Source organism: Leptodactylus fuscus, chromosome 6 (assembly GCF_031893055.1).
Source record: "Leptodactylus fuscus isolate aLepFus1 chromosome 6, aLepFus1.hap2, whole genome shotgun sequence".
NCBI lineage: Eukaryota > Metazoa > Chordata > Amphibia > Anura > Leptodactylidae > Leptodactylus > Leptodactylus fuscus.
The window spans coordinates 129,930,396-129,946,188 of NC_134270.1; the positions used below are offsets into that span (position 1 = coordinate 129,930,396).

A 15,793-nucleotide genomic window follows, 5' to 3' on the forward strand; every position below is an offset into this window, starting at 1 on the left:
AGTATATAGCCATAGCACCTGGTTTGGGTTTTTATACCTTGAGGTTTTGGAGAATCTATTAGCACCAATTTGTTATTTGCACCATTTTTTTGGCATAAACTGTCATCTGCAACTTTATAATTAGAGATGAGCGAGTACTGTTCGGATCAGCCAATCCGAACAGCACGCTCCATAGAAATGAATGGATTCACCTGGTACTTCCGCTTTGACGTCGGCCGGCCGCTTAACCCCCCGCGTGCCGGCTACGTCCATTCATTTCTATGCGAGCGTGCTGTTCGGATCGGCCGATCCGAACAGTACTCGCTCATCTCTATTTATAATGCCATTTGCAATTCATATAGGTGCGAGTGGCATTTTTGTTCCAGTCTCAGCACTTTGCCCAAAGTGAGTGGGCTCACCATTCATGCCATATTCAGCATAATTGACACTTTTGTAGCTTAAATGATGACAAAAATGTCAGCTATGACCTGGAGCAGATATCAGCAGGGAAGCACAGACTCCTGGAGGATTCTCCTAATTCGTGATATTGTGTGCCCCTTGTCATGAACTAAGCATATCCACTGCCAGCACAGGGAACATCATGACTAGACTACATTATGCTGATTTTTATGAATTCCCCTCTAAGTTTTATTCTTTCACTGTATTTTCATGCATATTAATGCATAAGATATTGTGTTATTTGGTATTAAATTGTCCTATTAACAAAATTATGGTAATCCCTTGGATAATAATAATACCAAGACATTAGCAGGAGATCTTTTAAGGCAAGGTTCACACTAGGTACTGCGCTCTTCGTCGTTCGGGTCCACGAGGGATCCAAATGACAGAGAGCCTGTCTGCAAAACCAGTGGTTACCTGTGGATCCCATAGACTATAATGGGTTCTGTTGGGTGTCCATAGGGTTTCTGCTGTTTTTATACTGAAACTGGCAAAAAGAAAAGTCCTATGTGCTGTTATACAGTAGTTAGGGAACCCTGGGACGGGACACAAGAGACAGTGAGTCCTAAGCTGAAGCCCCCAACTGACCCTTCCTATTGCCAGGCCCTATCCTACGTAATAGGTGGCAACCACAAAGACGTTCCCTTCCTGTATACGTGAAACACAAAACGGAGACAACACAGACAACAACAAAGAGAGGTCAGCTAGCCAAGGGTCAGTAACAGTCGAGCGATGCAGTGCCAAATCGGAGTCCAAAGAATAGTCAGTGAGGAAAGCCAAAGGTCAAGGATAAGAATGCAAGCAAAAACAGGGACAGTAAGGAGCAAGTATGCACACGGCAATAGCAAGCACTGGTGTGAATGATAACCAAGGCTAAATAGGGAGGAAGAACCCGCCCATGGAGTTGACAGGAAGGCAGGCTGTCAATCACAGGGCAAGGCCAGATTAACCTGTCAGGATATGGAGTCGCCGCGGTCTCCTTGCTGCGCGGCGTCTCCCTGGGAGACGTGTTAGGAGTTCTATTGGGTGTGCTTAGGTCATTAAGGGTTAATCTTTTCCTTGCCTTCAGTCTCCATGTCATTAGCCATCAGGTGTGTTCTCTGCTGCTATTTAAACCCCACCCAGGCATGGATCCTTGCCAGCCATTCACTTTGGGTTTCCTGGTCCCCCTGCTCAGTCTGTTTCCCTGTCTGTTTGTATTCCATATGTTTCTTGGTTTTTTTTGACCCGGCTTGTATTTTTGACTATCCCTTGTCTTTTGATTCGGTACCTTTATTATATCTCCTGGCTTGACCTCTTGCTCGTCTGACCTCTCCTTCTCTTGTGTCTTGCTGGGACTTGTGGTCCTCCCTGGTTCCATGCTGTTTAGTCTTTTGTTTTGCATTGCAGTTACACTGTGCTTTCTGTTTAGGTGTGACCCCGTGACTCCAGTCCCTAGGACTTTCAGGGCCTCCTCTTCCCTTATCCTAGCCGCCGGGATAGAAGTGTAGGAGTCGTGGTAGGCGCACTTCAATTAGGAAGTGCATTGGTCTGCCTCATCTCAGATATTACAGCATAGTCATAGCCGCAGGGCCTACGACCCCTTTTGTCATTAGTTGCACAGTGTTGCTTTCCCAGCTGTGTCACTTTGCACTGCCTGACCCTGACTCCAATCCTTACATAACCATTAGAGGAGCAGAGAAAACTGAAGGTGAAGGAGATGGGTGTGGTGGAAAATCAATTACCAAGGTGAAAGAATAGGGCAGTGTTCAGACAGTGCAGGAAGAAACCAACGGAATAAATCACAACCGAACACATCTCCTGCGCTGCAGCATGCGGCCGGATGTGACGCCAAAGCCCGGACGGGCAAAGATGTTACATGTGCATTACACAGATACTGATTCAGAGCCGAGTCATTTAAGTTGCAGATGGGACCTCTATGGATCGTGCTTGATTTTCCAGCACATCTCATTAATGCTTGATCAGATTTAAGTTGGCAAATTTGAATGACAGATCAATACCCTGAATTTTTTATGTCCCATAAACCATTCCTGAACAATTTTTGCAGTGTGGCAGGACTCCGTATTCTTCTCAATGAGCCCACTGACATTTAGGGAACACCAGTGCCAAGTGTTTTTTCCAGCAGGACATTGCCCATAGCATTGCTTTCTAACCATAGTGCATCCAGGTAAGTGACACAACCTGGCCATCCATTGCTTTATGGTCCGAAGTTAGTGATCATCTGTCCGTTATAGGTGTTTTTGGCCATGAATTAGCAGGAGCGCTCTGATCGGTCTGTGACTACTCAGCTCTTTACTAAGCAAGCTGTCATGCATTATATATTTAGACCTCTTTCTTAACTTTTTTAACAATTTATGGTACAGCAGCTGTGGGATGGGCCAGACGAGCTAGTAGCCTTTGCTCTTCACAAACGTCAGTGATCCTTGGGAATGATGACCCTATAGCCTGTTCTTCTTTGGACTATTTTTGGTAGGTACTAGCCACTACATAATGTGAACACCTCACAAGACCTGCTGTTTTAGAGATGCTTTTATCCCGTAGTCTAGCCATTACCATTTAACCCTTGTCAAAGTGGCTCAGAATTATACACTAGCCTTCAAAGGCTAATGGTTCACTTTGTGCCCAGTATATCCTATACCTTGGGAGATGCCATTATTACAAGATTATCAATGTGATTCACTTTTTCCCTGTCAGCGGTTTTAATATGGTAGGTGATATACAGTATATATATATATATATATATATATATATATATATATATTCTGTTGGATTAAGGATGAGCAGTATGCGCCTATATTGTCCACCTGTGAAGCCCCCTCCGTGAATACACTAAACTTAGATGTGACTATCGAGATCATCACTACAATGCCCCTATATAGCCCTAGTCTCATCCTGCATGTAAGAGATGTGAGTATTCCAAATGCATGAAATAGAAAGTGTATGATCTCAGCTTCCATGGGAAATGAGAAATTATCATCAGCTTCATGCAATTCTTCATTTCATCCATGTCCGTAAAGAGACAGCATGATACAAAAAAAGCTGAATAGACATAAAGAGATGGAGATTGAGCTTTACAGCAGAGGTGTGTTGGTAAATTGGAGGAGGGAGTTAGAGACAAGCGCGAGAGAGTCAGGGGACCATGTGAGTTAGAAGGCAGGTACATGAAGGGGACAGCTCAATACAGGAGGGGGGAGAGGAAAACACAGATGGGAGGAGAGAGGGATAGAAAGAGAGAGAGACTCACACGAGGGAGGAGAGGGTGAGATAGAGAGGCAGCGGACACAATAAAAGAAAACAATGAATATCAATGTGTGACTGGTCATGTAATTCATTGCAGGCTGCCTAGCAGTGGAATTAGGACATGATGTCTTAGAAGCATCCTCTGCTTTCAGTGGGGTATTAGAGAGAGGAGAACAAGGGTGCCTTGACTACTTTGTAGCATCTTCTCAATGCTGATGCAGCGTCTCAGAAGGATTATTGACAAGGAGAGAGCATCAAGGTGGTGGAAACATGCCTGTGATGAAAGGTTTGCTTGCTCCACAGAATACTTTCTTGGATACCATCGCAACAAGATTTGATGGGACTCGTACGTACCTGACATTTTTTTCATTGATTTATACATCTGTATACATTGTAACACTGTATTAAGTATGTATTAAGATCAGTTATTCTGGATTCACACCATGTTTCCACACAATACTGTGGTTTTTTACTGCAATTATAGCCATAACATATAATGTGTATTAATGCTCATATAATTTCTAACCCCATACAGTTTCGTGCATTCTATTATAAGTACTCTTCTTCTCTTTTTCTGTTCCTTCGCATTGTACAAAAACTTTCAAAAACATTTGGCATCATTGTATTTGAGAATGTCTGAAGTTAAAGGAATTGTTACAATATTCTCTTCGCTGTCGATTCCCCAAAATGCGAAGGAGTTCAATTCACTGTACCTCTCAAACTTGGTCAGTTGACTCTTCCTTCTTCAATGTAATATTAACTATAGAATATGTAGGGATTTCAGGGTACACCTTCTTAATAGAAGTTTTATGCCTGGACTGTGTATTAGGACACACCATGTGTGATATCTTAGTGCAGCTCTTGTTTGTATACTATGTTCTCCTATGACTTGCTATACATACATGGCATCCCCTGGTGCCGGACCATGTGGAGAATCGGGGCATATCTTCACAGCTGCGTACACCCTCAATTTCCAGGCTAATGAGACAGAAGTGGGTCAGTTTTTGCTATTTGGTTGCTATACATTATTGTATAAGGCTTGTATAGGGCCCAATATAAAGCTTCCTACCACTACTGGTAACTAAAGGTTGGACAGTTTGCCACATGATAAAGTTGAACAGCGTACGGTTTATCATACACAGTTATATAGGTCTCGGTGTAAATGCAAATGAGGTCAGCTGCCCAAGGTCAGTCCGTACTGGCAATGCCCATATAGCTGAAAAAGACAATGCCTTAACCCACGAATCTCCTGATCTTTCCCAAGGATGCTTGAAACAATAAAGCACTGGTTTACTTACTGCTTAATATATAGTATGGTTATATTACTGAGATGTTAGCCATCAAAATGGCCAATGCAGGAGTCTAAATGATAGGAGAATGTTACTTCTCACATAGCAGAGGTGCAAGGGTTAATATTAGGGATGGTGATGGTTAGGTGTGAGCAAAGAAGATGGGTCCTTTGTTCTGCGGGATGGGGACGCCAGGGCATGCTGCGAAGCAGATGGCATAGTGTATGTTTATAACACAGGCTTCTTCACGCTGCTTGCAATCTACACATCCATATTATAGCATTCAATACCCAGTGATAGAGTCGTACATTAAAATCCACAGGGGCTAATTATTTCTAATTGATGGGATCCTGTGAAAGTAGACAGACTCAAGCTACTTCACTTAGAGGGGGTGTCGGTGCCATGAAAGTATGCATAAATCCATATATATCTCATAGCCTGGAATCACTCATGGTATATACTGATACACCAGTGATGGCCTCATCATAACCCATCTACAACTGCACGCTATATATACACTGCCTATAATATATAGCACAAAATCCAAATATCATCTGTAACTAGAATTGGTTGGGAGGTTTTCTTGCGTCGAGCTCATGCACTCAGCCGTTTCTAAGTCATATTTCCTAGAAAGTGGAGAGATATTACTAATCCCACAGGGCTCGACATCCAGCTTTCCTAACCTCCAGATTGACAAATTATCTTACTGATGTAGTGGTGCATAAGGAGCATAGCTAGTGAACTGGAAGGGCCGGTGCTATGTAATGTAATAAGTTGCTATTCTTAACCTATATAGATAGAGGGCTAGGGTGGTGACCTGAATCATAGCTCCAGGTAAAGGAAAGACACTTCCGCAAATCTTATGCCTTAGAAGATTCTAGTCTGGGAAAACTCGGGCAGTTCTTATGGGAGAATGTTTATAATAGTTGTCATCAATACATTTTACTTACCTGGAAACTTGTTGCAACCTAGGTTGACTTTATAGGACCATAGTTCCACCTTTGGAGGGTCCTTTTGAAGCCAAATGACAGATATGAGAAGTTTTGCTACAGTAGATTTGACATAGGGTTCTGACATTTTTTGGCCCAAGAGACAGCTTTAGGATTGTTGTTTCTGCTGTTAAACTTTTTGAATAAGAATAACTAGCATATTATTTGACCCATATAGTATGTCCGTATAGTATTTATGAGCTTTTCCAAGTCACCCTTTCCCAAGCTTTCTAGGTCACAAATACAGTCCAGTTTCTAAAAGTTATGGCCTCCTGGGTGGGAAGTAGAGTGATTTACTGGTACAGCTAGTTCAATGACTAAAGGGATTTTGCCCCAATGTCAAGTTCCAGATTTTTGAAAGCTGCTCCTATTTGGAATCTTAAAGAGTTGAATACTTCAAACACAAAAAATATGTCTTACCTGTCTTAACACCCATGTAATCCTTGACTTCATTCCAACTATGGATCCATATCCACTGCAAAACAACTTTAATACACCAAGTTTTTAAACCATTTCAATTTGATTTTTGTTGGTATTTTATGTAAAACATTTACACAATTTAATAATAAATTAATACATTTTTGAAACATTTAAATGGGTTATCTGTCACCAGGGTTTATCTATTGATAACCCATTCCCCGGATAGGCGATCAGTATCTGATCAGTGGGATCCATCACATGCTTTGGGGCTCCATTCAATTAATCATCGCACAATGTGGATTATATCTACGGAAATGCCGGCGGTTTCCCTATAGGTATAATGGAATCAGAAACCTCTGGACTTTTTTTCAGTAGCTCTGCAGGATAAACCGTGATGCTTTACCGCTGTGGTTTTTCCGACAGTATTTTTTTGCTGCGGGCCGCTACATGGGGCCTTAGTATTAGGTCTGTTGACATAGTATAGTTTTACTATGGAGACACAGTACTTTTTTGTTTTACTATGGAAGTAAATGGACAATTTATGCCACTGTATGTCCTTGCATTTGTCAGAGACTTCCTTAGGAGATATACAAGAGATGGTTTACACATCCAGGTACTGAAATCACTATACAAACTGTAAAATATGGCCACAGTATGGATATCTGAAGCTGGTCTGGTATGATAGTGATTATCAGAGGCATAACTTAAAGCTTCTGAGTTCCAATGCAAAATATGTGATGCGACTCCATTTAACACATGCTATCAATAGCACCAATATTATCTTATGTTGTAGACAGGCCTTTGAACCGCCTCAAATTCCAGGGCCCAGTAGTGAATGCTACCTATGCAACCCCTATAACTACACACCTGGTTGTTATATAGACAAAAAAATCAAGCTGATATTCTGTCTGGAACCAGATTCTCAGTTTTTTATAGATACATGTTGTCTATCAATACTCTTTAGAGACTAGAGAGGGGATATCTGAAATAACTTGGAGGTTTCTGTAGAAGTTTTTCCATGCTGTGTTTATAATGCTTTTCACGCTGCTACTTGTGCACCATTCATGGCTGACCTGTATTGATCACTTTTACAAGCTGTCGTTCATCTCCTAAAGTGCCTTGTGTTTCCAGAAGCGTGTTCGACATGAATTTTGATCATGATCAGCATCATGCTGTGTAGTTTTGTGGTTTGCTATTCTCTGTCTATCAAATACAATTTCTTTTGTAACCAGTTCTAAATTCCGAATTTTTTATTGTAAGGCAACCAAGGCATAGCAATAGAGGATGCAGAGGATAGAACTGCACATGTGGCCTGGTATCTGAGGGTCGCAAAGGAAGGACAAAAACAGTATGAATGGTCTATTATGTTTGATGCGTCCAGGTATAGTTTACTCTTGAGCTGAAAATGTCAAATTGGCTTCTAAAGAAGGAAACATTTTCTAGAGCCTTGTATTAATCTTTGCCTTATAGAATGCATTAGACATGTAAGATGATTTGCCGATGTTCAGTGGTCAGGCCATGCTGTAGTTATATGGCTCCAGGACAGTTGATGCCGTGGTTAATCCAAAGGAAAACTCATCTTCAAAGCAGAATAGATTCCATTTCTCTGTACATACTATAATACAGTGTATAATATACACTAAACAGCCAGAACATTAAGGGTGCCCTTATGTAATACACCTGAGCCTCAGTAATTTACCATGAATTCCATCATTTTCATGGCACGTAAAGACAAAGCATAAGTTTCTTTATATGAGTCTTACCTGTACTTGCCATGAAGCCAGAACAATTTGTGGATGATTAGTTCTTAGCTTCATAGCCGTTACCACGGGTCAGCCATTTCATCTATGGGTATTCAAAAGTCAGCAAAGAAAAGTTGAAGGAAAGGATGGGACATGTTAGGACCATTTAGACATTGGGGAAAAAAAGGAATTTAAGGCAGATATTTTGCCTTCATTTTCCACCCACCAGGTCCCTGCGGTGGATTTCCCAGATGAATGGGCCTAACCAGCGGGAAGTCTCAAGCTGAGGAATGCAACGCAAGAACAAGCAAGACACATATTATTTTCAGGGAGGCAGTATCAATCTACCATTGATATAGGGGCACAGTATGCTGCAAAATTAGAGGCAGATTCTGCCATTTGAAAAAGGCCGTAGTCTGCAGGTAAACACTTAGTTCTTGTAGTTGATAGGAAAAATAGTCAATCATGAGAATCCTAGTGAATTTGATACAAGCCTGACTGTTATGGCTAAAAGACTGAGTTGGATCATCTCCAAATTGTAGGTCTTCTAGGGTGCACCTGGTATTCATTGGTTAATATCTACCAAACGTAGTCCAAGGAAAGACAACCAGGGTCATGGATGTCCAAGGTTTACTTATAAGTGTGGGGAGCAATTATTATTGCTGTCTATGGCAGAAGAAGCACTGCATCTCAAATTGTTCTATAACAAAGTGCCCATGGTAAACCTAGTACAGTGGAAGATGGTGGCCTGGCATATGTATCTACATGGTGGGAGCTTGGAAATCGTATGCCCCGGCATTCACATAGCTGCTTAATTAAAAGTACCACCTGTCATACTTCTGTAGCATCTACTAAACCAAAGATGTACAAAACAATGCATATATATTAAAATTTACAATGAGAATTGCTTGGTTCAGTTCCATCAATGAAGCCACAATGGGCTTTTAAGAGACTGGTCACTATGTGTATTCAGCAGAGAGTTTCCACCTTCATGACACCAAGAAACTAACATAGGGACACGTATATAAATAGTTATTCACACTTTAATGTAGTAGTGTCATTGTAAGTGGATGAATTCCACCTACAAAAAATACAAAAAGTAAGGCGGCGAATGCATCAGGAAGTAATAATTACAGAATTGTCAAAAAACCCTCTAGTGATCACTTGTAGGAAGCTGTAGGACCCTCACAATTTCTATAAGACTGGTTTTACATGCAGAGCAAATTTACTTGGTGCTCCAGAATTCTGACATCAAAAAGTGACAAAATAGGTCTTGGTGATTTATATGCCCAAACATTTTGCGACATTTTACATTTTCACAGCGATTACTACAGCCGTGATAGAATGGCAATTCAGAGCCGCGGGGAGTTGGAGGCCGGGAAATAAAAAGAAATCAAATTCGGTCCTTAGACACAATGACACATTTTAAGCCAGTTTCTGATAAAAGTCATAATTTTTGCAATACGATACAAACTTCAGTATATATGAGCCTAATAAAGCAGGCTCTTAAACAACGCTATTGTTGCACATTCATATTTTTCAGATGTTACCTATGGTATATCATCAGATTTTACATTTTGACCACTACTTTGGTCACGATGAGGCAATGGAAAATGTAATTTAATAGTGCGTTTTGCCACCATATTGTAGGTTTCTGACATGCCCTATATAAAATCTAGAATATCATTGGAAATAATGTCATCTATAAAATACATTGCATACTGTGCACGTTTATTAAGGTTACATATCTGAAACAGATCGCTAATTCACGTATAACCCTTATTTCTAAAATAATAAAATAAAATAAATTTATAATTCTGAAAATCAATAAAGCCATTTGGCTGACACCACCATTTATCTCTGCGTCTGGTTTTCGTGTAAAATAACAAACTGGAAGGTGATGTCATTTCTTACAAAGTTTCATTACGATAAATAAATCTCCTCCTTTGAGGTTATTTAAGGAAAATGTCTGCCATTTGCTGGGATATATAGGTGGTGTGTAGAAATCAGTGAGTCCTCAGGGCAGGCGGACATTAGTATCATTAATATTGGATGAGATGATCCATCAGGTGTCGGCTGTTCGGCGATTATACATATAATATAGCAGGTCTATTATTGATTTCTGGCATGTCACAAATGTAGCAGTGAGTGAGATGTTCATGTGCTAGGATCAGACTAGGACTAGGGCAATCTTCTCCCTCCAGACATTACCTTTGTTTATCGGTCTCCGTGGAGCCAGCTGCCGGCAATGCCTTGTTTTTCTGTTCGTTCACTGTCCTTGGGGGACAATGACACACCTAGTAAAGAAGGACCTGGGGAATTTTCCACTTCTAACCATCTATTTTATTTTCATGGCTGCTTGTGGATGTCAATTTAATGACTTCATACATTACATAGAGGACAATAATTTCTGAGAAGTGTATGGTTACCCTGGGAGAGAACGAAAATATCTGGCCTGCCATTCCATGCATTGTCTATATTTGGCTTCTCAAGGTGTATTAATCAGAATATGGGGACACAGTTTTGAGATAAAGCCAGGAATGGATTGAGCATCAGGTAGTATAAGAACTTCCTATATATTTCCCATTCCTTTTGTAGCCATTCTTGTCTTTGGCTCAAAAAATCGCAGCAAAATCTGCAACAAAAAAAAAAGCTATGTTTTTGCAATGCTGGGTTCGGCCTTAGGTCTTATTCATATGCAAGTAAAAAAGGTAGTATGATGGACATTTTTCTGTCATACAGAGAGTGAATGAGTGTATTCACATTTCCAAAAATTGACATGTTTTATTTGTCCAATTTCACAAACACATGGACCCCCTAGAAATGAATGGGTCCATTTTTTAATGGGTATATAACTGGATTGACATTATGTATGACATTATGTACGTTAAAATGGATTAGTGATTTGAGTGAAAGAAAGACTAATAAAATTCATTGTTTTTTAACGCAATGTCAAAAATGGACAAACTGAATCAGAAGGGATGTAAAGTGGATGAATGCGGCTCTGGACAACAGATGCTCTGTACATGACCATGCCCCGGTGTACTGTATTTTTATAAGGTGTAAAAGCTGCAGAAGACAGCAGCAGCTTGCCATCTACAGTGCCCACCTAATGCGATCACAAGTGTTGTGTCTTGTATACAGAGTATACAGTGGGGCAAAAAAGTATTTAGTCAGTCACCAATAGTGCAAGTTCCACCACTTAAAAAGATGAGAGGCGTCTGTAATTTACATCATAGGTAGACCTCAACTATGAGAGACAAAATGAGAAAACAAATCCAGAAAATCACATTGTCTGATGTTGTAAGAATTTATTTGCAAATTATGGTGGAAAATAAGTATTTGGTCAGTAACAAAATTTCATCTCAATACTTTGTTATATATCCTTTGTTGGCAATGACAGAGGTCAAACGTTTTCTGTAAGTCTTCACAAGGTTGGCACACACTGTTGTTGGTATGTTGGCCCATTCCTCAATGCAGATCTCCTCTAGAGCAGTGATGTTTTGGGGCTGTCGCTTGGCAACACGGACTTTCAACTCCCTCCAAAGGTTTTCTATAGGGTTGAGATCTGGAGACAGGCTAGGCCACTCCAGGACCTTGAAATGCTTCTTACAAAGCCACTCCTTCGTTGCCCTGGCGGTGTGCTTTGGATCATTGTCATGTTGAAAGACCCAGCCACGTTTCATCTTCAATGCCCTTGCTGATGGAAGGAGGTTTGCACTCAAAATCTCACAATACATGGCCCCATTCATTCTTTTATGTGCCCGGATTAGTCGTCCTGGCCGCTTTGCAGAGAAACAGCCCCAAAGCATGATGTTTCCACCCCCATGCTTTACAGTAGGTATGGTGTTTGATGGATGCAACTCAGTATTCTTTTTCCTCCAAACACGAAAAGTTGTGTTTCTACCAAACAGTTCTAGTTTGGTTTCATCAGACCATAGGACATTCTCCCAATACTCTTCTGGATCATCCAAATGCTCTCTAGCAAACTTCAGATGGGCCCGGACATGTACTGGCTTAAGCAGTGGGACACGTCTGGCACTGCAGGATCTGAGTCCCTGCGGCGTAGTGTGTTACTGATGGTAGGCTTTGTTACATTGGTCCCAGCTCTCTGCAGTTCATTCACTAGGTCCCCTCGCGTGGTTCTGGGATTTTTGCTCACCGTTCTTGTGATCATTTTGACCCCACGGGGTGAGATTTTGCATGGAGCCCCAGATCGAGGGAGATTATCAGTGGTCTTGTATGTCTTTCATTTTCTAATTATTGCTCCCACAGTTGATTTCTTCAATCCAAGCTGGTTGCCTATTGCAGATTCAGTCTTCCCAGCCTGGTGCAGGGCTACAATTTTGTTTCTGGTGTCCTTTGACAGCTCTTTGGTCTTCACCATAGTGGAGTTTGGAGTCTGACTGTTTGAGGGTGTGCACATGTGTCTTTTTATAGTGATAACGAGTTTAAACAGGTGCCATTACTACAGGTAATGAGTGGAGGAAAGAGGAGACTCTTAAAGAAGAAGTTACAGGTCTGTGAGAGCCAGAACTCTTGATTGTTTGTAGGTGACCAAATACTTATTTTCCACCATAATTTGCAAATAAATTCTTACAAAATCAGACAATGTGATTTTCTGGATTTGTTTTCTCATTTTGTCTCTCATAGTTGAGGTCTACCTATGATGTAAATTACAGACGCCTCTCATCTTTTTAAGTGGTGGAACTTGCACTATTGGTGACTGACTAAATACTTTTTTGCCCCACTGTATATACTACAGATTTGTGTTGTCCTCTATTTTGTATACCAGAGGTGACATCCTATGAAGCATCCTCTTCCCATAAGCACAAGCTTCTGGACTAAGAAGACAATGCTGTGTTGACATGAAGTAGTCGAACATAGATAGCATACGTAACCCAAATTTCTGCAATTGATCGAATTGCTGCATATTTATACTGATATCTTACCATGGAAGACAACTAAAACAATCAAAGTTATTGATAAATGTTTTTCCAATGTCTTTTCATTGTTTTTTGTTGTCTTCTGTGATAAGATATCTCGCTGTAGCAGTTTAAACAATTTCAGAAGTTCAGGTAACTCAGCTACATCTGTATGTAAAGGAGAACAGTCAATGTGGGGGTAAGAACAGCGCTGCACCTCCCATGAGGCGACCTGAAGCGACCGCTTCAGGCGGCGCTATGTCAGGGCCCCAGGGAGGGCGGCATTTTTGCTTACCTAAGCCAGTCCAGGACAAGCTGTCCTGGACTGGCTTAGCACCGAGCGGTGGATTGGGGAGGCCACTGGAGCAGCGCTGCTCCAGCGGCCTCCTCTCACGCTCAGGCAGAGAGCAGGTCCTCTCCGTGCCTGCTCTCTGCCTGCGAACGGTGCTAAGCCATGCCCCATTCGATGCGCCACGCCCCCTTCAATGCGCCACCCCCCTCCTCCGCTCCGCCCCCTCCTGGGGGGGGGGGGCGGTTTCTGTCGTTCGCCTCGGGCGGCAAAAGGGGCAGGTTCACCCCTGGGTAAGAATATGTTCATTGCATTTTTATTTTCATTTTATTTGCATGTTTTTTTCCCGTCATAATACTTAAAACATAATGGAACAGCACATTTGAATGTTTAGGCCTGATTCACATCTGCATTTGGTATTCCATTTGGAGAGTCTGCTTGGGGATCCCCTGAATGGAATACCGAACACATTAAAAAGTGGTTAGCTACGAAACCATACAGACCCCAAAGAATTTAATGGGGTCCGTGTGGTTTCCGCTCGAATCACATGAAGAGGAAAGTGTTGCTTGCAGGACACTGAGCAGAAACCACACGGACCTCTTTATAGTCTATGGGGTCCAAGTAGTTTCTCTGGTAACCGCTTTATAATGCGTTTGGAATTCCAAATGCAGATGTGATCCGGGACCTTGGACCCATCAAAGTAAAAATTTTTGAGGCCCATCCTACAAATACGTTGCACATGAACAGACCTCCTTTATTTGAATCATAGATTTTTTTGTTGCTCATGTTAGACAAATCATAAATGGCTTATTTGTGAATTCACCCATCAATACAGAGCCCAGAGGTAAGCAGTATCTCTGAGCGTCAGCTTCAACATTTGTTCCCTTCCCTTTTGGAGCCCTGTTGTACATGAGACTCCTAGAGGAGTATTGAGCCATGACCTGGGTCAATCTAAGTCCCGATTCACATTTGCATTCGATATTACGTTCGGGGAGTCCGCTTGGCAGCACTTTTCTCTCCACATGTTTCATGAGGAAACCAAGCGGAAACCACACAGACCCCATTATAGTCTTTGCCAATCTCTTTTTTTAATGCGTAGAGGTTTCCATTTGGGGGGGTTCCCAAGCAGACTCCCTGAATGGAATACAGAATGCAGATGTCAACCGTGCCTAAGCATGACAGGGAGACATAAGCACACAATGGAAGTATTTACTATGTAACTTTTTATATTTTTTATTTCTACGCAATGTTAACAAGTAGTCAGAGATCCATCTAGTTCCATTAAGGTGTCCATCATTTTGCTGAATGCTTGCTGCCCTATTTTATCTGTCAATTGACTTCTCGTGGAGCCTCCGACGCCGATGTAAATGTAGCTTGAACACATTTCTAACCATCTTATTTTTGTGTTTTTTGCAGCTTCTTTGTTTAAAGAGGTTCTGTGGACACTTCCTTTTCTCTAGATCAAAGAGTGTTCAACTTATACAAAGTGTTCAGTAGACTGTGTGTATAATGAACAGAAATGCTATATACTTCCGAATGACAGGCGCTCTTTGTAGCCTCTTTGGTTAATAGATGGATGCTAAAATTTATTTTCTAAGCCAGACAAGCCCTTTAGGCAGGCAGTACATAACACAGACTTGGTGAAGTAGAGTTCTCTTTTTAGATAACAGCACTTGACAAGATGCCGAGGATGTACTAACAAAATGAAAGATCTAAATTCATAGAGTAGTATATTATGAAAATAATATAATAACCTCTTCCTCATCTTCTCTCTCTTCGCTCCGGAGGGATTAAGATGTGAAAGCAATGCATGGAACATTTTTTTTTTAGCTTAATCTCATGGACGGCTCCCCCTTCACTGCACTAATGAAATGACTGAGCACTTATGAGGACTGCTCTTTCCTAGCTGAATAATCAGTGTCTTGTTACATTATCCTTCTGGCTGTCATCTAAAGGAAACACACACAGGACTATATTGCATTTTGGCATTTCCAAACTGATTGATTCCGCTCGGGTTGTAAACATCATTGGTTGTCTTTGGCAAACATGCAAGACAACCGAATAATTAGACACAATGACTGATATCATGAATGCGGCCAGAAATGTAACTAGGCTCTATAGTGGAATCACAATCACACATTTGGAAGAGTGTGCTGCTTTACATGATAATACCCGTAACCATAGGGTAGAATTATGTTCCACTGACCGCCTGTCATTTGGGTAATATGTAAGTGGCCATACAAAATCTATAGTTCAGTTTGGAACAGATTTCCTAAACAAATTGTAATAGAATTCTGCCATAATGTGCACACAAAAATGGCCTACATGCTGTGCACTTGTTTAATCCTGTCTGACAAGGGGGGATTTTCTTAGTGGGAAAGGGTATATTGTTTTTGGAACACGTATTTGGCTTGATGTTCAATAATGTACATCAAAAGTGTGCTGAAATCGTGATGCAAAA

General features: G+C 41.3%; 1 protein-coding gene across 1 annotated transcript in view; it reads left to right on the forward strand.

The window, feature by feature from the left end:
- The first annotated feature begins 3,663 nt into the window (after window positions 1-3,663).
- The window catches only part of KCNH4 (potassium voltage-gated channel subfamily H member 4), a 134,568-nt gene continuing 122,438 nt past the window's right edge, over window positions 3,664-15,793 (forward strand). The window contains exon 1 of the mRNA XM_075278256.1: window positions 3,664-4,024. Within this exon, the coding sequence (XP_075134357.1) occupies window positions 3,949-4,024 (76 nt within the window). The 5' untranslated portion in view covers window positions 3,664-3,948. The remainder of the gene's footprint in view (window positions 4,025-15,793) is intronic.